The sequence below is a fragment of the Dromiciops gliroides genome, chromosome 2 (assembly GCF_019393635.1).
Source record: "Dromiciops gliroides isolate mDroGli1 chromosome 2, mDroGli1.pri, whole genome shotgun sequence".
Taxonomy (NCBI): Eukaryota; Metazoa; Chordata; class Mammalia; order Microbiotheria; family Microbiotheriidae; genus Dromiciops; species Dromiciops gliroides.
Genome location: NC_057862.1, coordinates 460035925 through 460060841, shown reverse-complemented (window position 1 = coordinate 460060841; position 24917 = coordinate 460035925). Strand labels below are relative to the sequence as shown.

Here is a 24917-nt window from a genome sequence, read left to right as displayed (position 1 = left end):
AAAACAAATATAAATATTATACTTCAATAAATTATCAAGGAAAATTTCCCTGAAGTTTTAAAACCAGAGGGTAAAAAAGATATTGAAAAAAATCCACCCATTACCTCCTGAAAGAGATCTCAAAATGAAAGCTCAGAGGAACTATAATTATAGTTAGGTTTCAAAGTTCCTGGGTCAAGTAGAAAATATTACAAGCAACTAGAAAGAAACAATTCAAATACTGTGGAGCTATAGACAGGATAACACAAGATTTAGCAGCTTCTACATTAAAAGACTAAAAGGAATGGAATATGATATTCTAAAGAGCAAAGGAGCTGGGCTTGCAATCAAGAATAACCTACCTAGCAAAGGTGAATATAATCCTGCAAGGAAAAAATGGATATTTAATGATTTAAAGGAATTTCAGAAGACCAGAACTGAACAGATATTTTACTTTTAAGTACAAGAATCAGAAGAAACATAAGAAGGTAAACATAAAAGATTAAATCCCTTAATAAGGTTAAACTATTTACTGTCTTCCATGGGCAAATAATATGTGTAACTCTTTAAAATGTTATGATTATTAGGGTAGTTAAAGTATCCATAGATAAAAGGGCTTGGGTTTGAGTTGATTATAATGGGATAATCCTAAAAAATAAAATTGGATGGGCAAAGGTAAAATGGAACAAATTATCTCATACATATCTCATAAAAGTGGCACGAATGGAAGAGTTTTTACTTTGGGGGAGGATAGTGCAGGAATCTTATTTTCATTAGAACTGCATTGAAGAAAGAATAACATACATCTAATTGGGTATGAAAAGTCTTCTTACCTTATAAATAGGAGAATAAATAAGGAACTCTCAGAAGGGTGTGTAGATAAGGGAGGTAGTGTTCATAAGTAAAGAAGAGTTCTGAGGAAGGATAGGAGATAGAGAGACAGAGACAGTCAGGGAAAATAGAATGGAGAGAAATATACAACTAGTAATTATAATTTTAAATGTTAATGGGATGAATTCACCCATAAAATGGAAAAAGATAGTGGAATGTATCAAAATCTAGAACCTGAATATGTTGTTTACAAGAAACATGTTTAGGGGGCAGCTAGGTGGCACAGTGGATAAAGCACTGGCCCTGGACTCAAGAGGACCTGAGTTCAAAATCCGGCTTCAGACACTTGACACTTACTAACTGTGTGACCCTGGGCAAGTCACTTAACCCTCATTGCTCTGCAAAACAAAACAAAACAAAAGAAATATGTTTTAAAATAACAAACACACATTGAGAGATGGAGTAGAATTTATTATGCTTCAGCTGATATTAAAAAAGCAGGGGTGGTAATCATGATCTCAAAGTTAAGGCTAAAATAGTTTTAATTTTAAAAAGATAAGCAGGGAAACTATATTATGCTAAAAGGTACCATAGATAATGAAATAAATATCAATACTAACCATATATGCACCAAATGCTATAGCATCCAGATTTATAAAGGAATTAATGGTGGAAATAAATAGCAAAACCATAATGGTGAGAAACTTCAACTTTTTCTTCCCAGAACTAGATAAACCTAACCAAAAATTAAATAATTAAGAAGTCAAGAAGATGAATAGAATTTTAGATGATATTTAGATATGATAGACATCTGTAGAGAATTGAATGGGAATAGAAAGAAAATCTTTTTCTCAGTGATACATGGCACCTTTATAAAAATTGACCATATTTTAGGGAATAAAAACTTTATAGTTAAATTCAGAAAAGCAGAACTATTAACTGCATCCTTTTCAGCTCATAATGCAATAAAATTCCATTTAATAAAGAACCATGGAAAGACAGATTAAAAATTAATTGAGGGCAGCAAGGTGGTAGAGTGGATAGAGCACTGGCCCTGGATTCAGGAGGACCTGAGTTCAAATCTGACCTCAGACACTTAACACTTACTAGCTGTGTGACCCTGGGCAAGTCACTTAACCCCAACTCACAAAAAAAACAAAACCAAAAAAAAAATTAATTGGAAACTAAATAATCCAATCTTAAAAAATGAGTGGATCAAAGAACAATCGTGGAAACAAAAAATAATTTTATAAAAGATGATAATACTGAAACAACATACCAAAACATATGGGAGGCAGCAAAAGCAGTAATCAGAGGAAAAATTGTATCTTTAAATGTTCACATCAATATGGTATAGAAAGAACAGATTAATGAATTGGGTATGCAATTTAAAAAACTAGAAAAAGAACAAATTAAAAATCCTCAATTAAATCCCAAATTGGAAATCATGAAAATTAAAGGTAAGATTAATAAAACTGAATGTAAGAAAACCATTGCATTAATGAATAAAACAAGGAGCTTGTTGTTTTATGAAAAAAACAATAAAATAGATAAGCCATTAATTAATGTGATTTTTTAAAAAGAGAAGAAAACCAAATAAACTAGTATAAAAATGGTAAATATACCACTAATGAAGGGGAAATTAAAGCAATTATTGGGAGTGATTTTGCCCAATTATATGCCAATAAACTTAGCAATCTAAATGAAATAGAAGAATACTTACAAATATATAACCTACCCAGATTAACAAAAGAGGAAATAGACTATCTAAATAAGCCTAAATAGAAAAAGAAATTGAACAGACCATAAATGGGTTTCCTTAAACACACACACACACACACACACACACACACACACACACACACACACACACACACACCCCAGGACCAGATGGATTTACAAGTGAATTGACCAAACATTTAAAGATAAACTAATTCCAATACTAAATAAATTATTTGGAATAAAAGGCAAAGAAGGAGTCATACCAAATTCCTCTTATTGTGAGAACCAGGGGCCCCACCCTCTGCCAAGAAAGCATGAGATGACCTTTCTGAGGTTCCTAAGGCTGAATTGGCATCCTGGAAGTTCATGGATCTCTTTTAAGTCATGTCAATCAATGGACTTGAATTCGACCAGCCAATTAGCTTGGAGCGGTGTGTGTGGACCTCCCCACTTCCTGTTCCTCAGAGAGCTTCCGGTCTAGCTGACTGGGATTCAGTCTCTTGGGAAGCATGAGCAGCTAGATGAAGGAGCTCTCTCTCTCTCTCATAGGTCTGAGCTAGGGTTTTTTCCATTCTTTCAGAGACATGTGATCTCTCTCTCTCTTTACTAACTTCTAATATACTTTAATAAATGCTTTAAAAGCCTAAATTGTTGCTGAATTTATAAGTATCGAGTTCTCCCCCCACACTGGGGGGCAGGTAAGGACACACACATTAGATTTTAAATGTCACATTATGAAACAAATCTGGTGCTGATACCTAAATCAGGAAAAGCAAAAACTGGAAGAAAATTACAGACTAATTTCACTAATGAATATTGATGAAAAAATCCTCAATAAAATACTAGTTAAAAGACTACAACAATATATCACAAAGATTATACATTGGGACAAAACAGGATTTGTATAAGGAATGCAGGGCTGGTTTAATATAAGGAATACAATATAATTGATTATATTAATAGCAAAATAAACAAAAATCATGATTGTATCAATAGATTCAGAAAAAGCTTTTGGCAAAATACAACACTCATTCCCTTTAAAAAAAAACAAACAACGGGGCAGCTAGGGGGCACAGTGGATAGAGCACTGGCCCTGGAGTCAGGAGGACCTGAGTTCAAATCTGGTCTCAGACACTTGACACTTACTAGCTGTGTGACCCTGGGCAAGTCACAACTCCAATTGCCTCACCAAAAAAACAAAAAACAAAAAACAAAACCCAACACTTGGACACATAGGTATAAATGGATTTTTCCTTAAAGTGATAAGAAATATCTACCTTATACCATCAGCAAGCATTATCTGTAATGGGGATAAGCTAGAAGCCTTTCCAATAAGATCAGAAGTGAAGCAAGGATGCCCATCATCACCATCATCCAATATTGTACTAGAAATGCTAGCAATAGCAATAAAAGGAGATGGAATGGAAGGAATAAGAATGGATAATGGGGAAATAAAAACTATCCTTTTACAGACCATATGATGGAATAATTGGAAAATCCTGGACAGTCAACTAAAAAATTAGGTGAAACAATTATAATTTTAGCAAAGTAGCAGGATATAAAATAAACCCACATAAATCATCAGCATTTTTATTTATTACCAACAAAGTCCAGAAGCAACAGCTAGAAAGAGAAATTCCATTTAAAATAACTGTATACAATATAAAATATTTGGAAATCTACCTGCCAAATCAAACCTAGCAACTATATGAACACAACTATATAACACTTCCCACACAAATAAAGTCAGATCTAAGCAATTGGAAAACTATTATTTGCTCATGGATAGGCCAAGCCAATATAATAAAAATGACAATCCTACCTAAATTAAGCTGTTTACTTGGTGCCATACCAATCAAACTATCAAAAATTATTTTATAGATCTAGAAAAAATAACAAAATTCATCTGGAAGAACAAAAGCTCAAGGATATCAAGGGAATCAATGAAAAAAAATATGAAAGAAGGTAGTCTAGCCAGTCCAGATCTCAAACTATATTTATAAAGTGGTAATTATCTTTTTCTATCCACTGTGCCCCCTAGCTGCCCTGGTTTTTTTTAAAGGGAATGAGTGTTGTATCAAAGCTATCTATAATCATATGAAAAGTGCTCTAAATCATTATTGATTAGGGAAATGCAAATTAAAACAAAACTGAGATACTATCTTATCTATCAGATTGGCCAAAATTATAGAAGGGGACAATGACAAATGCTGGAGGGGCCGTGGAAAAATTGGGGCAATACACTGTTGGTGGAATTGTGATCTAATCCAACCACTAGAAGTTACTGAGAAGGTGATAACCTACTTTTTTGGAAGGTGTTTCCTCCCCTGGGAGTTCCTTATCTCAGTGAAAGCACACATCCAGTCGAAATCCCCTATTAAATTTAATATGGGGGCAGCTAGGTGGCACAGTGGATAGAGCACTGGCCCTGGAGTCAGGAGGACCTGAGTTCAAATCCGGCCTCAGACACTTAACACTTACTAGCTGTGTGACCCTGGGCAAGTCACTTAACCCCAATGGCCTCACCAAAAAAAGAAAAAAAAATTTAATATGGCTTTGATGACAAAGCAGCCCCGTTTATCTACATCCTTTCTGACTGTTCTTCTGTGTGTCTATAAAATGTCTCATGGATGTAATTTTCTTTTTTACGTCATTGTCAGGCCGTTATGACCTGTTATGATCTGCCTTGCTTTCCTTTCCCCTTGTGAAAACTGTCAAGATTTGTCTAGAAGCTCATGGGCTCCCAAACCCCCCTCCAAAGATATGGGTTACAGCCCCTCCTCAGCTCCCGTTGAGTTGGTTTTCCTGAACCAATCAAATGGCCCTGGCCAGCAGGCTGAGAAAGAACACTGTTCTGGGCAGCAGCTTGGAGAATTCCCCAGAGAGGTTTCTGGGAGGCTGGGCTTTCCAGAGCTAGGCAGCATCTATCACGGCAGACCCTGAATTATTGATGCCTTCCCAGAACTATACTTCGAAGGACGTTAGAGGCAATGGGTGGTAGGAACAGAAACAAGACAATCGACAGGGCCTTCATGCTTGAAGCAGGGGGCAGGGAAAGAGACACTGGGAAGGACAGCCATTGCCCACACAGGGGCATTGGCCCCTAGCTGTTAAGCAGCTGATGGAAAGATTCCTGTCCTTGCCTCTCTGGTTGCTTTCATCCAAAGAGAGCTAAGAGAATCAGTCCAGAGAAAAGAGCTCTGGAATGATACTAATCATTTGTGTAACCATTCAGGGGCAAATTACTTCTTTTCTATGGTCCTCAGCTTTGTCATCTATATAATGGGCATAATAAAAAATGTTGCCAAAGTCTATAGGGGTGCTATAAGAAGTGATTTAGATAACATTAGAGAATGACAGTATGGTATAGTAGAAAAACAGTGGACCTGGACTCAGGAGAGCTAGGTTTAAATCTTGACTCAGTTAACTAGTTATGTAGGATGTTGAACAAGTCACTTTATTCAGAGCCTCAGTTTCTTCATCTGCAAAATAAAGATAATAATATTTTCACTTCCTACTTCACAGGATTCTTTGGGGGGGAAGCGTTTTGTAAACCTTTTTAAAAACTATGTAAATGTGAGTTTTTGCTATTATAACATGTTTGAAAGCACTCAGCCTAAAATGCTATACAAATGCAAAGGTGTTTCTTATTAACATTTTTTCCCTTTCACTGGCACTTGGTATTGAGAAAAGGGGAGGGGGGCTTTGTCCATGAGAGCAGCCTTCAGAGATGTGAAGGGCCTGCAGGGGCTATAGGGAGCCCTGTGTAACAACCAGAGCTGTTTAACCTTAGAAAGGGCAATCTCAGAAAGGAGTGAGTTTCCCATCCCTGGGGGTGTTCAAGCAGGGTCTGAATGGTTTGTAAGTGATGTCCATAGGATGTCAAAACTGGAAGAAGGCTGGAAACACTGAAAGTTAGAGCTGAAAGTGAACTTGGGGCATAGAATTAGATCTAAGAACATTAAAGGAATAGATAATGAAAAAGACAAGTGAGACCTTAGAGTTAAGAGGGCAACAAAACAGGAATTAGCAAAATCCCTAAAAAAACAAAAACAAAAACCTTCAAAAGCTGCTATGAAGAAAGCACTTTGTGACCTTTTAACAAAAAAAGGTTAAGAACCCCTGACTGGTGGGCAGCTAGGTGGCGCAGTGAATAAGGCACTGGCCCTGGATTCAGGAGGACCTGAGTTCAAATCCGGCCTCAGACACTTGACACTTACTAGCTGTGTGACCCTGGGCAAGTCACTTAACCCTCATTGCCCTGCACAAAACAAACAAACAAACAAAAAAACAAAAAAACCTGAGTCTAACTCCCTCATTTTACAGAAGAGTAAACTGAGGATCACAGTGACTTGTCCAAGGTCATTGATCAAATATCAGAACTGGGACTATGATCCAGGTCTCCTGCATGAACATATTTATTGAATCATCTTTCCTGGAAGGGAGGAATAGAGGACATAGAGAAGGGACCAAAAAGAGAAGAGACAACTAGACAACCCCAGCAATGTTGCCAAGGGCTCACCCATGAGGAAGAGGAGGGAAGAAGGCCTGGTGAATACCAAGCTTGTCCCAGACTCAGAAATTCCACCTATACCAAGAATTGGACAAAACAAACTTGACAGCCCCTTGTCTGCCCACCTGTCCAAGCTCCATCCCCAACTCTGCTTGGAGGGGCTATGGAAAAATTGGGGCAATACACTGTTGGTGGAATTGTGATCTAATCTAACCACTAGAAGTTACTGAGAAGGTGATAACCTACTTTTTTGGAAGGTGTTTCCTCCCCTGGGAGTTCCTTATCTCAGTGAAAGCACACATCCAGTCAAAATCCCCTATTAAATTTAATATGGGGGCATATTAGAAAGAATGCAAGGTATACTGTTTATCATACAATAGACAGTTAATAAATGCTTTTTTTTCATTCATTCAGTAGTGAAAGTATCCCTGGCTTTGAAACCAGGAGATCTCTGGGTCTGGGTCTGCATGCCTGCATCTGCATGGGCCCATGGAAGTGATGGAAAGGAGTATTTCCCTGCAGCTCTGGCCCTCACTGGCTGGCTTCCTTCTCCAACCTTGCCTACAGAGCTTTCTTTATCAGATAAGGATGAGAAATCAATAACTTACTGTCTGCTTAAGCTATTTGTGATGTCTTTTGATTGCCCCAAATTTTCAAGCAGAGTAGTTGCTTTAAACAAATTTTTTTTTTTTAGTTAGAATAGTATTAGAGAGAGGCACCTAGGTGGCGCAATGGATAGAGTACCAGCCCTGGATTCAGGAGGACCTGAGTTCAAATCCAGCCTCAGACACTTGATACTTACTAGCTGTGTGACCCTGGGCAAGTCACTTAACCCTCACTGCCCCCCCCCACACACAAAAAGAATAGTATTAGAGAATAATCCTTCCCCTCTCCCCTCCCCAAAGCAGTAAACAATCTCATATGGGCCATACATGTATGATCATGCAAAACATCACCATACTTGTCACTCTGTACAAATTTTTTTTATTTTATTATTTTTTTTTTAGTGAGGCAATTGGGGTTAAGTGACTTGCCCAGGGTCACACAGCTAGTAAGTGTTAAGTGTCTGAGGCCGGACTTGAACTCAGGTCCTCCTGACTCCAGGGCCAGTGCTCTATCCACTGCACCACCTAGCTGCCCCTACAAACAAATTTAATCATAAAAAAAAAGCATGCTTCAGTGTGTTCCATCAATATCAATTCTTTCTTTGGAGGTGGATCGTATGTTTCATCAATAGTCCTTTGAGGGTGGTTGTTTTTTTCATTAAAAAATCAGAGATGGGGGGCAGCTAGGTGGTGCAGTGGATAAAGCACTAGTCCTGAATTCAGGAGGACCTGACTTCAAATCCAGCTTCAGACATTTGGCACTTACTAGCTGTGTGACCCTGGGCAAGTCACTTAACCCTCATTGCCCCACCAAAAAAAAAAAAGTCAGAGACGGTGCCAAGCTCACTTGTTTGTTTCCAGGGAAAGGCCATGAGCCATGGGAGGGAAAGGGGGGAGGGAAAGGAATAGAGCCTGGAATCTCACCCCGCTCAGCTTATGTATGTCCATACATATACAGGGGCCCATGTGAGGAAGGGTATGACCTGGTGACATTTACCTGGGGAGGGTATCTTTAACCAGATTGATCATAGCCTGAGCTTAAGCCCTATTAACCCATTTCTCAGTTTGGTCCTCAACTGAGAGAAAGAATGCAAGGTATACTGTTTATCATACAATAGACAGTTAATAAATGCTTTTTTTTTTCATTCATTCAGTAGTGAAAGTAGCCCTGGCTTTGAAACCAAGAGATCTCTGAAATCAGCAAGTGGCTTCTTCCTTAGGTTGTACAAGATGATCTCAAGGTCCCTCCAGCATTGAGATTTATCTTAGTTTCATTATCTGTAAAATGGGGATAATAATAGCACCTACCTCTCAGAGTTATTGTGAGGATAAAAGGAGATAATAACTATAAAGCACTTAGCACTGCACCTGGCATACTGTAAGTGCCATATACATGTTTACTACTACTACTACTACTACTACTACTACTATAAGATTTATGTTCCATGGACCCTCCAGCACTGACATTCTATATTCAGAGGAGCAGAGGGTCCTAGATCTAGGGACTAAAAGGGATTTCGATGGCTAGGTACTCCAACTGCCTCACTTTATAGGTGCAAAAACTGAGATTCAAGGATATTAAATAGGCTTCCCAAGGTCAAAAAGGTAGTAAGTCTCAGAGTCTGGGTTTGAAGCCACACTCTCTGGTCCTTTGACCAGAAATTGTTGCACCTTCTTCTAAGTTCCTATTGATGTCTAATGACCTATGCCCTCCCAAAAAAATAGGTAATGAATGATTTCAGGTGCTGGCTAACCCCTCCCTTTGATTTCTTCAAACTCATGGGGACATCCATCAAGGACTTGAGCCATGTAATATCCGATTTCTGAGGCAAGTGACATAAGGCTAAAGGCTAAAAAACATCTGGCAAAGAATGAGAAAAATGAAAGCTGATGGATGTGACGGAGGGAACTGGATATCTCTCTTTGAGTCTTCATCATTAATGACACCAGCTACAACATAATGATCACCCAGACCTACTGTCACTGCCAAGGGTTCTCAGTGCTGGATCTGCAGATTTCTGCCCAAGTGAGAGCCAAATGGACCAATCTTCTGAAGATGGAGATGGAAATAGCCTGCTTCCCATGTACTCCTCATTATTTCAGGACTAATTGGCCCTTTCTATGGATTCGACTGCTCTGACCCTGCTTGTCTCCTCCAACTTCCTAAGCCTATCATTGACTTTTTTAAAAAGTATTTTATTATTTTCCAGTTACACATAAGGATAGTTTTCAACATTTGTTTTCATAGGATTTTTAGTTCCAAATTTTTTTCTCCCTCCCTCCTCCCCACCCAAGATGGAAAGCAGTCTGATATAGGTTGTATATGTACAATCACATTAAACATATTTCTACATTAGTCATCTTGTGAAAGAAGAATCAGAGCACAAGAGGAAAACCTCAAAAAAGAAGGGGGAAAAAAACAGTCCAAAAGTAGGAACAGTATGGTTCAGTCTGTATTCATAATTCACAGTTCTTTTTTTCTGGATGTTGAGAACATTTTCTATCATGAGTTCTTTGAAACTGTTTTGGATCGTTGCACTGCTGAGAAGAGCCAAGTCTATCCACATTGTTCATCACACAATGTTGCTGTTACTGTGTACAATGTTCTCCTGGTTCTGCTCCTCTCAGTCAGCATCAGTTCATGTAAGTCCTTCCCAGTTTTCTGAATTCCTCCTGTTCATTGTTTCTTACAGCACAATAGTATTCCATTACATTCATATACCACAACTTGTTTAGCCATTCCCCAATTTATAGGCATTCCCTCGATTTCCAATTCTTTGCCAATACAAAGAGAACTGCTATAAATATTTTTGTACATGTAGGTCCTTTTCCCTTTTCTCTGGTCTCTTTGGAATACAGACCTAGCAGTGGTACCACTGGGTCAAAGGGTATGAATAGTCCCATGGCCCTTTGGGCATAGTTCTAAATTGCTCTTCAGAATGGTTGGATCAGTTCACAGCTCCACCAACAATGCATTAGTGTTCCAATTTTTCCACAGCTTCTCCAACATTTATTATTTTCCTTTTTTTTCATATTAGCCAATATGATAGGTGTGAGGTGTTTTAATTTGCATTTCTCTAATCAGTAGTGAGTTACAGTGTTTTTTCATATGGCAGTAGATAGCTTTTATGTGTTCATCAGAAAACTGCCTGTTTATATCCTTTAACCATTTCTCAATTGGGGAATGATTTGGATTCTCATAAATTTAATTTAGTTCCTGATATATTTTTAGAAATGAGGTCTTCATCAGAAATGTTGGCTGTAAAAATTATTTCCCAGTTTTCTGCCTCCCTTCTAATTTTGGCTTCATTGCTTCTGTTTGTACAAAAACTTTTTAATGTAATCAAAATCTTCCATCTTGAATTTCATAATATTCTCTATCTCTTGTTTGGACATAAATTGTTTTCCTCTCCATAGATCTGAAAGGTAAACTATTCCTTCTTCTCCTAATTTATCTATGGTATCACCCTTTATGTCTAAATCTTGAATCCATTTTGACCTTATTTGTGTATAAGGTGTAAGATTTTGGTCCATGCCTAGTTTCTGCCATACTATCTTCCAGTTTTCCCTGCAGTTTTTGTCAAATACTGAGTTCCTATCCTAGAAACTGGAGTCTTTCGGTTTATCAAACAGTCATTTACTACTGTGTCTCCTGTGTCTCCTATGCCTAACCTATTCCATTGATCTACCACTCTATTTCTTAGCCAGTACCAAATAGTTTTGATGACTGCTGCTTTATAGTATAGCTTCAAATTTGGTATGGCTGGCCCACCTTCCTTTGCATTTTTTTCATTACTTCCCTTGATATTCTTGACTTTTTGTTTTTCCAGATGAATTTTGTTATTATTTTTTCTAACTCTATAAAATAATTTTTAGGTAGTCTGATTGGTATGGCACAGAATAGGTAAATTAATTTAGGCAGAATTGTCGTTTTTATTATATTAGCTTGGCCTATCCATGAGCAATTGATATTTTTCCAATTACACAGATCTGATCTGATTTGTGTGAAAAGTGTTTTGTAATTGTGTTCATAGTGTTCCTGGGTTTGTCTTGGCAGGTAGACTCCCAAGTATTTTATATTGTCTACCATTACTTTAAATGGAATTTCTCTTTCTATCTCTTGCTGCTGAGGTTAAAAATGCTGATGATTTATGTGGGTTTATTTTATATCCCCCAACTTTGCTGAAGATGTTAATTGTTTCAAGCAGTTTTTTAGTTGATCCTTTAGGATTCTCTAAGTATAACATCATATCATCTGCAAAGAGTAAAGGTTTTGTTTCCTCCTTGCCTATTCTAATTCCTTTAATTCCTTTTTCTTCTCTTATTGCTATAGCTAACATTTCTAGTACAATATTAAATAATAGAGGTAATAATGGACATCCCTGTTTCACCCCTGATCTTATTGGGAAGGCCTCTAACTTATCTCCAGTACATATAATACTTGCTGATGGTTTTAGGTAGATACTGCTTATTATTTTAAGGAAAGCTCCACCTATTCCTATGCTCTCTAGCGTTTTTAATAGGAATGAGTGCTGTATTTTATCAAAAGCTTTCTCTGCATCTATTGAGATAATCATATGATTTTGGTTAGTTTTGTTATTGATGTGGTTGATTATATTAATAGTTTTTCTAATGTTGAACCAGCCCTGCATTCCTGGTATAAATCCCACCTGGTCACAGCATATTATCCTGGTGATCACTTGCCTTAATCTCCTTGTTAATATTTTATTTAGGATTTTTGCATGTATATTCATTAGGGAAATTTGTCTGTAATTTTCTTTCTCTGTTGTGGCTCTGCATGGTTTAGGTATCAACACCATATTTGTGTCATAAAAGGAATTTGGTAGAACTCCTTCTTCACCTATTTTTCCAAATAGTTTGCATAGTATTAGAATTAATTGTTCTTTAAATGTTTGATAGAATTCACTTGTAAACCCATCTGGCCCTGGAGATTTTTTCTTAGGGAGTTCATGAATGGCTTCTTCAATTTCTTTTTCTAAAATGGGCCTATTTAACAATTTTATTTCCTCTTCAGTTAGCCTGGGCAATTTGTATTTTTGTAAATATTCATCCATTTCATTTAGATTGTCAAATTTATTGGCATACAGTTGGGTAAAATAGCTCCTAATTATGGCTTTAATTTCTACTTCATTGGTGGTGAAATCACCCCTTTCATTTTTGATACTGGTAATTTTGGGTTTTTTTCTTTTTTTAATCAGATTAACCAAAGGTTTTTATATTTATTGTTTTTTTCATAAAACCAGCTCTTAGTTTTATCGATTAATTCTATAGTTTTCTTGCTTTCAATTTTATTAATTTCTCCTTTGATTTTCAGGATTTCTAATTTAGTATTTAGTTGGGGATTTTTAATTTGTTCTTTTTCTAGCTTTTTTAGTTGCATGCCCAATTCATTGATCTCCTCTTTCTCTTTTTTATTCATGTAAGCATTTAGAGCTATAAAATTTCCTCCAAGCATTGCTTTGGCTGCATTCCATAGGTTTTGGTATGTTGTCTCATTATTGTCATTCTCTTGGATGAAGATTCTGTGATTTGTTGTTTGACCCACTCATTCTTTAGGATGAGATTGTTTAGTTTCCAATTAATTTTGGGTCTACCTTTCCATGGTTCTTTATTACATGTCATTTTTTTTTGCATCATGATCTGAGAAGGATGAATTTACTATTTCTGGCTTTCTACATTTGACTATGAGGTTTTTGTGTCCTAATACATGGTCAATTTTTGAGCATGTGCCATGTACCACTGAAAAAAAGGTATATTCCTTTCTATCCCCATTCAGTTTTCTCCAGATATCTGTTATATCTAACTTTTCTAATATTCTATTCACCTCTTTAACTTCTTTCTTATTTATCTTGTGGTTAGATTTATCTAATTCTGAAAGGGGAAGGTTCAGATCCCCCAATAGTATAGTTTTGCTGTCTATTTCCTCTTTTAACTCATTTAACTTCTCCCCTAAAAATCTGGATGCTATACCACTTGGTGCATACATATTTAGTATTGATATTATTTCATTATCTATCATACCTTTTAGCAAGATGCAGTTTCCTTCCTTATCTCTTCTAATTGGATCTATTTTTGCTTTTGCTTTGTCTGAGATAAGAATTGCTACTGCTTAATAAAGATTCAACTGCTCCAACTCTGCTTGTCTCTTCCAACTTCCTAACCCTATCACTGACTTTTTGTTTTGTTTTGCTAGGAAATGAGGGTTAAGTGACTTGCCCACGGTCACACAGCTAGTAAGTATCAAGTGTCTGATGCCAGATTTGAACTTAGGGCCTCCTGAATCCAGGGCTAGTGCTTTATCCACTGCACCACCTAGCTGCCCGTATAATTAACTTTTTTTTTTAGTGAGGCAATTGGGGTTAAGTGACTTGCCCAGGGTCACACAGCTAGTAAGTCTTACATGTCTGAGGCCAGATTTGAACTCAGGTACTCCTGACTCCAGGGTCAGTGCTCTATCCACCTAGCTTCCCCCCCCCCATCATTAACTTTTTTTTTTTTTGGTTGGGCAATGGGGGTTAAGTGACTTGCCCAGGGTCACATAGCTAGTAAGTCAAGTGTCTGAGGCCGGATTTGAACTCAGGTACTCCTGAATCCAAGGCCGGTTCTTTATCCACTGTGCCACCTAGCTGCCCCCTATCATTAACTTTTAACCCATGGAAGGAGTAGGGTTGTTGAACAAGGGAGGGTGAGCTTTGGTTAAAGAGGGACAATGCTGGACTTGGAGTCAGGAAGACCTGAATCCAAATCCTGCCTTAGACATTTACTAGCTATGTGATTCTGAGCAAGTCACTTAACTTCCTTTAGCCCCAGTTTCCTCATCTGTAAACTGGGGATAATAACAGAACCTACCTCCCAGGGTTGTTGTGAAGATCAAATGAGAGAATATTTATAAAGCCCTTTACAAATCTTAAAGAGTTGCAAAAATACTACCTATTATTTTTATAATATAATATATCGTTATTTTATATTAATGTATATTGAGTATATCCTCTGGCACGCCCCCCCCCCACCCACCCACCCAAGATCCTCTCCCTGACCTCTGGAGTAAATTTATGATTAAGTGCTTCCCCATCTTCTTCCCTGCCCTGCCCCACCCCCCAAATCATGAATGATGCCCTTACTCCTATAGGTTTAGGATTGTTCATTTCATAGGAAACTTCCTGTCTCTGTAAGGTGTCTATAAGAAACCCCTGTCTGCTAGTAGAAAGAACATGAGTCAAAAATCCTGGATTAGAATTCTGCCACTGGGGTTGACCAACTATGTAACTTGAGTTATTCCACCTCTCTGAGTCTTAGTTACTCTATCTGTGGAATGGGAATAATATTTGTACTACTCATCTCACAGAATTATAATGAGAGAAATTATTTGTAAACCAGAAATGTAAATTTCAATAGTCCAACTATTTGAAAAGTTTCATAAGAGGTGGGTACTCCCTTTGCCAATGCAGATAGTAACCAGTCCACAGTTAAATGGATTGCTGGGGGGGGGGGTGTTGGGGGGGTGGAAATGGATCCCCTAGTGGCCAACCCTTTGGTAATGAGCCTTTCCCCACTGAGTTAGGGTGATCCTGGGATGACAGGCTCATAGTCCTTTATCAAACCCAAACTTGAAGCCTTCTCAGCTTCGAAAGACCTGTCAGAGCTTGTGGTCTTTGAGCATGGTTGCTAGAGACCCTAGGTCACCTCCATGCCACAATGAGGCATCAATGGAGAATCCTAGGAGAAAAAAACCCATTTGTTATAATTATTCTCATAGCATTATGACTGTGTTTGGCTCACTTGACCTTTGAATGGAGGCTGAGTCATATAGTGACAAGAACACTAGACTTGAAAGACCTGGGTTAAAATCTTAATCCTGCTACTCACTACCTCTGAGACCCTGGGAAAATCACTTTACCTTCCTAAGGCCCCAGTTTCTTCATGTGTAAAATGAGGAGGTTGGACTCAATGAATGATCTCTAATACTATAAGCCTCTGTGCCTTTTGATTCCCTCCACTGTAAAAAATAAATGAATTGGGCAGCTCCTGGTATCCCCACTCCACTTTCCTGCCTCATCTTGTGTGCTGTTTCCCACCCCCCCCCATCCCCATTAGATTGTAAACTCCTTGAAAGCATGGACTGTCTTTTTATTTATTATATCTCCAGCGCTTAGTACTGTGCCTGGCACATAGTAGGTACTTAATAAATGTTTATTGGATTAGATTGGCTTGGACCGACAATCTCTAAAGTGCCCCTGACTCCAGGTTCAATAGGCCCATGAATTTGCCTGCCACTCCCTGGCATCCTGTGGTGAATGAGACCAAAGGAATGAGAGAGAGAAATTTGCTGAGTTTTCACATTCTTTAGCACAGTCTTCCCTCATAGGGATCTTTGATCAGACACAAGATACTAAAGTCAGACATTGAAATGGAACAACTTAAAGGGTGATTTGATTATCACATCAGGATTTCATCATTTCAACTGCGTAGGGCTGTTGTAGATCTGAGGTGTTCCATTTCTGAATTTCAATATATAACATACTTTTTTTTTCCCTCTCTTTTAACAAGCCACTACTACTCTGGGTTTTTTTTTTAATTTTACATCCACAAAGTGTAACTTGACTAAATGTAACTTCCTTCCTTCCTTCCTTCTTTCTTTCTTCTTTTTTTTCTATCTCACCCAGGCTGGAAATACAGAGGTCTACTCCCACTCTCATCAGCAAAAAAACTTTGACTTGTTCAGTTTCTGGCCTGCACAGGTTTGGCCCTCCTTAGGCAGCCTGGTGGCCTTCCATTCTTCCTGGAGGCTTCACCATATTAAGGTCAGACACAAATGAGGACACCTGATCAGCTTGGCCCACTGGAGCTTAGAACTCCTGAGTTCAGAGACTCCCCAGCCTCAGCCTCCTCAGGAGGGATTATAAGCCTGGGCTACCACAATTTATTTATTTCCTTGTTTGCCAAAAAAGATTTTATTAAAACAAAACAAAAAACACTGAACTATACCCAGCATATGGGTAGATGATCTTGAAAGTATTCCTTGTAGAAGGAATGCTTTGTTTTTAACTTCCTGATGTGGTTTCAGAATTTAATATGACCACAGCTACTTAAAAGTTCTTTTGAGTTATTGTGGCTATAGTGGGTTTTTTGAATGAAGTTATTCTACCATCCTGTTCAAAGGACTGTAATGATTTCTTTCTTTCTTTCTTTCTTTTTTTGGTGAGCAATTGGGGTTAAGTGACTTGCCCAGGGTCACACTGCAAGTAAGTGTCAAGGGTCTGAGGCCTCCTGAATCCAGGGCCGGTGCTCTATCCACTGCGCCACCTAGCTGCCCCAACTGTAATGATTTCTAAAAGAAAATTATATTAGAGATTTCAGTGGTAGGATTATAGCCTGACTATAGCTATCCCTATGAAGTACCAGCCTTAGAAAATAATCCAGAGATAGATGAGCCACTGTAGAACAGTTAATTAGACACAAATAGGAGACTTGATTGCATCTGCCAGGGATCCAATTAAACATAGCCCCTCACTCCCCCACTCCCCTTCGCTTACAGCAAAACCCTGTCCCCTTGCCAGCCCCTACCTGCATTAATTGTCACAGAAGAAACTTTAAAATATTCTACCCTAGCAGGGAATAACCTATCAGGGATACAATGGAACATTCTCTGCCTCTTCTTAAGAGAAGGGGAGGTGGAGGGGGAAGGGGAAAGGGGAAGAAAAAGGAGGGGCAGAGAGAAGGAGGGAGGGCTGGCCCCAAAGACTAGGGGAGGAATCATTTCTGGACTCTCTTTCCCCTCAGGGACTGAGCTACAGCCAACAGCAGACAGCCTCACCCATACTTAGAGGCCCCTCTGATACAGGATTGGAAGGGTGGGGCAATGACTTGTAGTCATTCTCTCTATGTCAGGGTTTCTGGAGGGGCCCACTTCTCTAGTTCTTGGGATCAAAGGATTTATAGATGGATGGGCACTTAAAGACATCTCTAAGTGTGGTCTGCGGACACCTGGAGACCCCTTTAAGGGGTCCTTGAAGTTAAAACTATTTTCGTAATAATTTGAAGATTATTTGTCTATTAAAATCCTCCTACCTTTTCACACAACAAATCAGTAGGAGAGATAACAACACTTCTCATTACTCATTCAGGTAGCTTTCTATTCCCTCTAGAATAAAATGTAAATTCCTCTGTTTAGCTTTTAGAGCCTCATTCTACCCAACCCTGCTTTCTAGCCCCACTGGACATTACAGGCCTTCCTGAACTGTGAAATCTGGTGGAAGGGGCCTTCTCTTTGATCCTCAATCATGATGCTTTTTCTGCCATCTTGGTCTTTGCACCGCTTGTCCCCCAGGCCTCCTTATCCTCCCGGCAGGGCGATGCAGCCCAAGCACCAACTTCTGCATGAATCGTTTCCCGATTCTACAAACTGCTAGTGCCCTCCCCACAAACTACCCTATATTTAGCTATTTCACACATATTCGTTTCATGTTTATGCTGTTTATATTTCTGTGCTTGTCTCCCCTATTAGAATATAAGCTCAGGAAAAAAAAAAAGAATATAAGTTCATTACAAGCAGGGATCATTTCATAATCTCACTTGTGCCCCTAGTGACTAGTAAGTTATCCAGCATGTAGAAGGCACCTAATAAATACTCTCAATTGATTGTTGGAGCGATTATCCGTGTGTGCAAACTCACCTGAGTAGCCCAGAGTTGGAGCAGCATGGTCCTAGCCTGCATCTCCTCCCCAGCTCCCAATTCCTCCAGATACTGCTGGTAGCTGTCCAGCCAGGCACTTCGGTGGGCCCTGCCCACCAGCCTTTGAGGGGAGAGAAGCTTCCAAAGATGGGCTTTTATGCGGGAAGCTTCTTTCTTCTCTTCTGCAGGGAATACAGCACAAAGTCAGATCCTGTATCAAGCCCTTCTGGGCACACAGGGGGGAGGAAACACTTGTAGGAATGTTAGACTTAGCCCAGGATTTCCACTCCCCTGGTGAAGGCAGGTTCCCTATGTGAGAAGACTTCCTTCGTGGTAGCTGGCTCTGTACAAAGAGCCAACCCTGGGGTCTGGCAAACCTATCCCAGGCTTCATGCTTCAGGAAGCCCACGAGGCTCAGACCAGAACTCAGGGAAAGAAAGGACTATAGCCATGCCCCCTGATTGGGCTCCTTTCTCACAATCACTCCCCTCTCCAATCCATCCTTTCGGTTGCTAAATTGAGAGTCCTCGAGTATACATATCCCTGCTCAAGAGACTTGAATGTCTTCTTTAGTGTTCTGGGATAAAATACAAACTCCTTTGGCATTTAAAGCCCTTCACAATTTGGATTCACCTATCTTTCCAGATAATTTCCCATTACTCCCTCTCCCCTACTTAGCATTCCAGACAAACTAGCCAGCTTGCTATTTCCCAGACACATCTCATCTCTTGCCTCCTGACCAACAGAGGCTAATGTTTGCAGGCAAGCAGCTAAAAGATGACTGCACCCCATTTAACAACAACGTCCAGAAAGAATCCACTCTCCATCTGGTCCTGTGTCTTACAGGTGGCATGTAGATCTTTGTGAAGACCCTAACAAGCAAGACTATCACCTGGAAATAGAGCCCAGTGACCCTATTGAGAATGTAAAAGCCACAATCCCAGACAAAGAGGTTTGTGGCTGCTGGCAAGTGGCTGGAAGGTGGCCACACCCTGACTGACCACAACATCCAGAAAGAATCCACCCTCCATCTGGTCTTGTGGCTTAGGGATGCCTGTTAATCGTTCATTTAATTACGAAAGCATAAATTGCCAATGACAGCACCATTTTGCATTTGTAGCTCTTTAAAATCCTAATATTAAATTTTGAGATTATCAGGCTCAGTAACAGCTAATAAAGGTTTTTGCTACACATTGGAAAGAAAGGAAGGAGGGAGGGAGAGAGGAAGGGAAGGAAGAAGGAAGGAAGGAACAGAGGGAGGGAGGGAGGGAGGGAGGAAGGAAGGAAGGAAGGAAGGAAGGAAGGAGGAAGGAAGGAAGGAAGGAAGGAAGGAAGGAAGGAAGGAAGGAAGGAAGGAAGGAAGGAAGGAAGGAAGGAAGGAAGGAAGGAAGGAAGGAAGGAACAGAGGGAGAGAGGGAAGGAGGAAGGAAGGAAGGAAGGAAGGAAGGAAGGAAGGAAGGAAGGAAGGAAGGAAGGAAGGAAGGAAGGAAGGAAGGAAGAAACCAAGAGACTTGGTTTCAAGTGCTAACTCTGCCACTATTAACTATGTGACCTCAGGAAAATTGTTTCACTTCTCCAAGTCTCAGTTTCCTCATTTGTTAAGTAAGATGGTTGGATAATATGGTCTCAAACATTCAGGGGTATATTGGTAAATGTTTAACAAACTGGCTCACCTTTAAAAAAAATAACATTTTAAAGTTTAATCTGCATTATTTTTAAATGTTAAAAAATAATTTATTTGTTACATTTTGAGTTCTGAGTTGACTTTCTCCCTCTCTCCCTCCCACCCAACCCTACGTTAGAGGCCAACATTTTATATACGTGTGTGTGTGTGTGTGTGTGTGTGTGTGTGTATATATATATATATATATATATATATATATATATATACACATTTAGGGTTAGGGTTAGGGTTAGGGTCCGGTTAGGGTTAGGGTCCTTCTTTTACATTTTAAAAATTAATTCCTTTGATATTCTTAACCTTTTGTTCTTCCAAATGAATTTTGTTGTTATTTTTTTCTCACTCAATAAAATTATTTTTGATAGCTTAATTGGGGTGAAACTGAATAAATAAATTCATTTAGGTAGTGTGGTAAGATAATGGAATTTGGCAGACTGATTGGGATGGGCCACACTTGGCCTGTCCTGAGTGACCTATGCTGCTGGTGTCAGGAGGAGAAACCACTCTCCAATGGAATTTGAAGGACCTCCCCTTTTGGGGGAGGAAGCTATAGACCCCAGGGGCTGAGTTAATATACAAGCCCTGTTCTTTTGAATTAGCTGAACTGGAAGCGAGTTTGGGGATTATATAGACTTAGGTTAGAGTTAGGGGGATTATCCATATTTCCTTTTCCCTATTCCCTTGTCTGATTTTGTTAATTTCACCTTTGCTGTTTATTTTATTCCCATTGATAAAACCTGATTAGTTTGTGGAAAAGAAGCTGTTAGGCTCCTTTCTTATTGGCCTGGGAGAAATATCTAAAAAGGCAGTTCGGAGGGGAGGGAGCTTTGGACCTAGAGGTCCCTCATTAATTCTGGGACCCCAATATTATGGCAAGCCACTCAATTAACTCTCCCTATATCAAATTTGGCCCCCACAGTTGAATTGTCATTCTTATTATATTGGTTCAGCCCACTCATAAACAATTAATATTTCTTCAATTATTTAAACCTGATTTTATTTGTATAAAAAGTGATTTATGGGGCAGCTAGGTGGTGCAGTGGATAGAGCACCGGCCCTGGAGTCAGGAGTACCTGAGTTCAAATCTGGCCTCAGACACTTAACACTTACTAGCTGTGTGACCCTGGGCAAGTCACTTAACCCCAATTGCCTCACTAAAAAAAAAAAAGTGATTTATAATTATATTCCTGTAATCCCTGGTTTGTCTTGGCAGGACTTCTCCCAGGTCTTATCCTGTACTCATGCCCTCCTATTTTTGTCAGTTAAGAACACTTTTAACACAAATTGATGTATATGTTATTCTCTCTTCAACCCATTTCCAATAAAAATAAGGTTGTCACACTGTCTGTTCTCCACTCCATCCTCTTCTCTCATGTAAAACCTCTTCCATTCACACCTTTTTATGTATGAGATAGTTTACTCCCTTTTACCTCTCCCTATCCAATTATCTTTTTTTATGATTGTCCCATCATAATCAACTCAAACCAAGCCTTCTCTCTATGAATACTTTTTCAAACTATCCTGATAAGGATAACATTCTTAAGATTTACAGATATTACTTTCCCATATAAGACAGTAAACAGTTAACCCTTATTAAGGGATTTCATCTTTTATGTTTACCTTCTTATGTTTCTTCTGACTCTTGTATTTGAAAGTCAAATTTTCTGTTCAGTTTTGGTCTTTTCCTAAAGAATGTCTGAAAGTCCTTTAATTCATAAAATATCAATTTTTTCCCTTACATGAGCATACTCAGCTTTGCTAGGTAGACTATTTTTTATTGCAAACCCAGCTCCTTTGCTCTTCAGAATATCATATTCCACACCTTACAGTCTTTTAATGTAGAAGCTGATAAATCTTATGTTATTCTGACTGTTGCTCCACAATATTTGAATTGTCTCTTCCTAGTTATTTGTAATATTTCCTCCTTGACCTGAAAGTTTTAAAACTTAGCTATATGTGAGTTTTCATTTTGGGATCTCTTTCAGGTAGTGACAGATGGATTTTTTAAAATTCCCATTTTACCCTCTAGTTTTAAAGCTTCAAGGCACTTCTCCTTGATAATTTCTTGATGTATAATTTCTAGACATTTTTTGTTATGACTTTAAGGCAGTCCAACAATTCTTATATTATCTCTCCTTGATCTGTTTTCCAGGTCAGTTGTTTTTTTCTAAGGGAATATTTCATGTTCTCTTCTATTCTTCCATTCTTTTAATTTTGTTTTATTATTTCTTGATATCTTGTAAAGTCATTACCTTCCCCTTGCCCAATTCTAATTTTTAAGGAACTATTTTCTCTAGTAAGTATTCAGACCTCTTTTTTCCAATTGGTTGTCTTTTTCATAACTTCTTATTTCTTTTCCCAATTTTTCCTCTACCTCTCCGATTTCTAAAATCTATTTTATGCTTTTTCTAAGAACTCTTTCTGGGTTTGTGACCATTTTACATTTTTCTTTGAAGCTATACAAGTAGCTGTCATCTTCTGAGTTTGAACTCCGATCTTCTCCATCACCATAGTAACTATCTATGGTCAAGTTCTTTTTCTGCTATCTATTCATTTTTTAAACAGCCTATTTCTTGGTTGTTAACTTTATATTAGGGGTCAGGCTCTGCTCCTGAGGAATGTGGGATAATGTTTTAGGCTTCAGGTTATTTGTAATGTTGTTTTCAGAGCTCTCTCTGTGTTTTGCATTTGTTTGTTACTTTTTGGTTCTTCCAATATGCTGTTATCCAGGGCTAGGTGTGGTCATTGCTTTTCCAGCTTATGTCTTGGTTTGTGAGTGATCTCAAGTACTCTTCTCCAGCCCTGAGTCATGACCAGGGCTCCCACACTGCCTCTCCAAATGTTTTCACTCCCTGAGGTCCTGGAAATGTAACACTGGCATCCATGCAACCACAAGTGTCAGTTTACCCCTTTGCTCTGGAATCAAAATCAGGGACTACACTCTGATACAAGTGACCCCAACCAGTCTTCTCCCTCCCAGAACCAGAGTAGGGACTCTACCTTTCTGTGACTGCACTCACCAGCTATGCTCATTCCTCTTTGCCTACAGTCACAGCCTGGGATTGGGTCAGGTCATCACTCAAGGGCCCCATTCAATGCCAGCAGAGGGACCCCGCATTTGCCTGTCAGTCACCTGACTCCCACACTCTATAAAGGGTAAAAGTTTTCAAAGCTGCAACTACCACTAGCATAGTTGCCCACCCAAGACTTGCTGTTCGTTGATGCAGTAGTATCTGTACTTCACTCCTAGTCCAACCACCACCCCAGTAGGTGAGGTCTTTCCTAACATTTCCCTAAGTTGTCTTAGGTTGGATGACTGCTTTAACCCAACTTTTTACTACTTTTGCCACTCAAACATTCAATTTGAAGAATTGTTTTAAGTTTTTTAGAGATGAATTTGGGAGAACCAGGTAATTTCCTGCCTTATTCCACTACATTCCCACAATGCCAGGTCCTTTATCCTGTATTATTAACAGTTTCTCCCTCACTTTCTTAAGTCCAGGCAATCAGCAAAAAATAAATCAAACTCTACTTTACAGTCTTTATCAATTTATGAAGCATAAATTCTCACACTGAAAATTTAGCAATCAACTCTTGGGAGCTGGTACTAGAAGAAGGCTCCATCACATGCCTGCCATCCTTTTCCTGCTTATAGCCTGTTCTATGAGTGTTTCAATGGCCAGAAAAACCTTTCCCAACATTGCCACCTGCTGACCATGGTTGGAATTCCTTCTTTACTCTACATGGAGGCTAGATTCAATTTAATTCACAAAAATATAAGTATCTACTATGTGTAGGGTATTTAGGTAACAAGGTATTTAGGAAACAAGGAAAAAATGAAACACTCCCTTCTCTCAAGGAGTCCCCATCCAAAAGTGAGATAGAAGAAAAGAATATAACACATTCATAAATAACTCAATTCAATTCAACACAGACACAAATTAAAAACTGACTATATGTCAGGCATTGGAAACACAAAGGAAAAAAAAAAGACACAGTCCCTGCCCTTAATGAGCTTATGTTTTACTGGTGGAAAACAACATGGATGTGTTCTCTGCTTGTGCCCATTAATAAAGTATAGACTGAATGAATACAAAGTAATTGGCGGGGGGAGTCGGGGAGTGGCGAGCAGTAACAGTTGGGTAGATTTGAGAAGGTACCCAAGTTGTTCTCTGAAGGAAGTTGGGGAATCTACAAGGCTGAAGTGAGGATGCAGAGCATTCTGGTCATGAAGGAATGACCATACAAAGACACAAAGCTAGGAGATGGATATCGTGTACTAAGTACAGAAAGTAGGCCAATTTGGCTAGAATGCAAATACATTTCAGGAGAGGAAAAAGCATTAAAACTTGGGAAGATCAAGAACGGATTCCTGTAAGGAGTCTGAGTGAACCATGAGAAAAGACAGGGATTCTAAGAGGTAAATATAAGAAAAGAGGCATGAGAGATGGTCTATGCATAAGCACAGAGGAAAATAACAACAACAACAACAACTAGGATTTTAAGGTAAGCAAAACATTTTACAAATATTTTGTTTGATCTTTACAACAACCCTGGGAGGTGAGTGCTATTATTATTTCCATTTTACAGATGAGGCTGAGAGAGGGCAAATGACTTGTCCAGGATCACACAGCCAGTATATATCTGAGGTAATATTTTAATTCAGATCTTTCTGACTAAGTCCTACACTCTTCACATGGTGCCACATGGCTGCCTATAAGATAAGAGATAGAATGCAGAGTTGGAGATTAGCATGAGGACCAATTGGGCTCTAATGTAGGGAACATGAAGGAAACTAGCACAAAATAAAACTGGGAGGTGGGTGGGAGATTGAGAATAGAAGGCTTTAAGTGCCAGGCCAAGAAGTCTATATCTTAAACAAAAGAAAAACAC

At 38.9% G+C, this 24917-nt stretch overlaps 1 protein-coding gene across 1 annotated transcript in view; it reads right to left on the bottom strand.

Annotated features, from left to right (window-relative positions):
- Positions 1-24917, bottom strand: part of PTGIS (prostaglandin I2 synthase) — a 60375-nt gene that overhangs the window by 17767 nt on the left and 17691 nt on the right. Inside the window, exon 6 of the mRNA XM_043980864.1 lies at positions 18344-18525. Coding sequence (XP_043836799.1) covers positions 18344-18525 — 182 coding nt within the window. The remainder of the gene's footprint in view (positions 1-18343; positions 18526-24917) is intronic.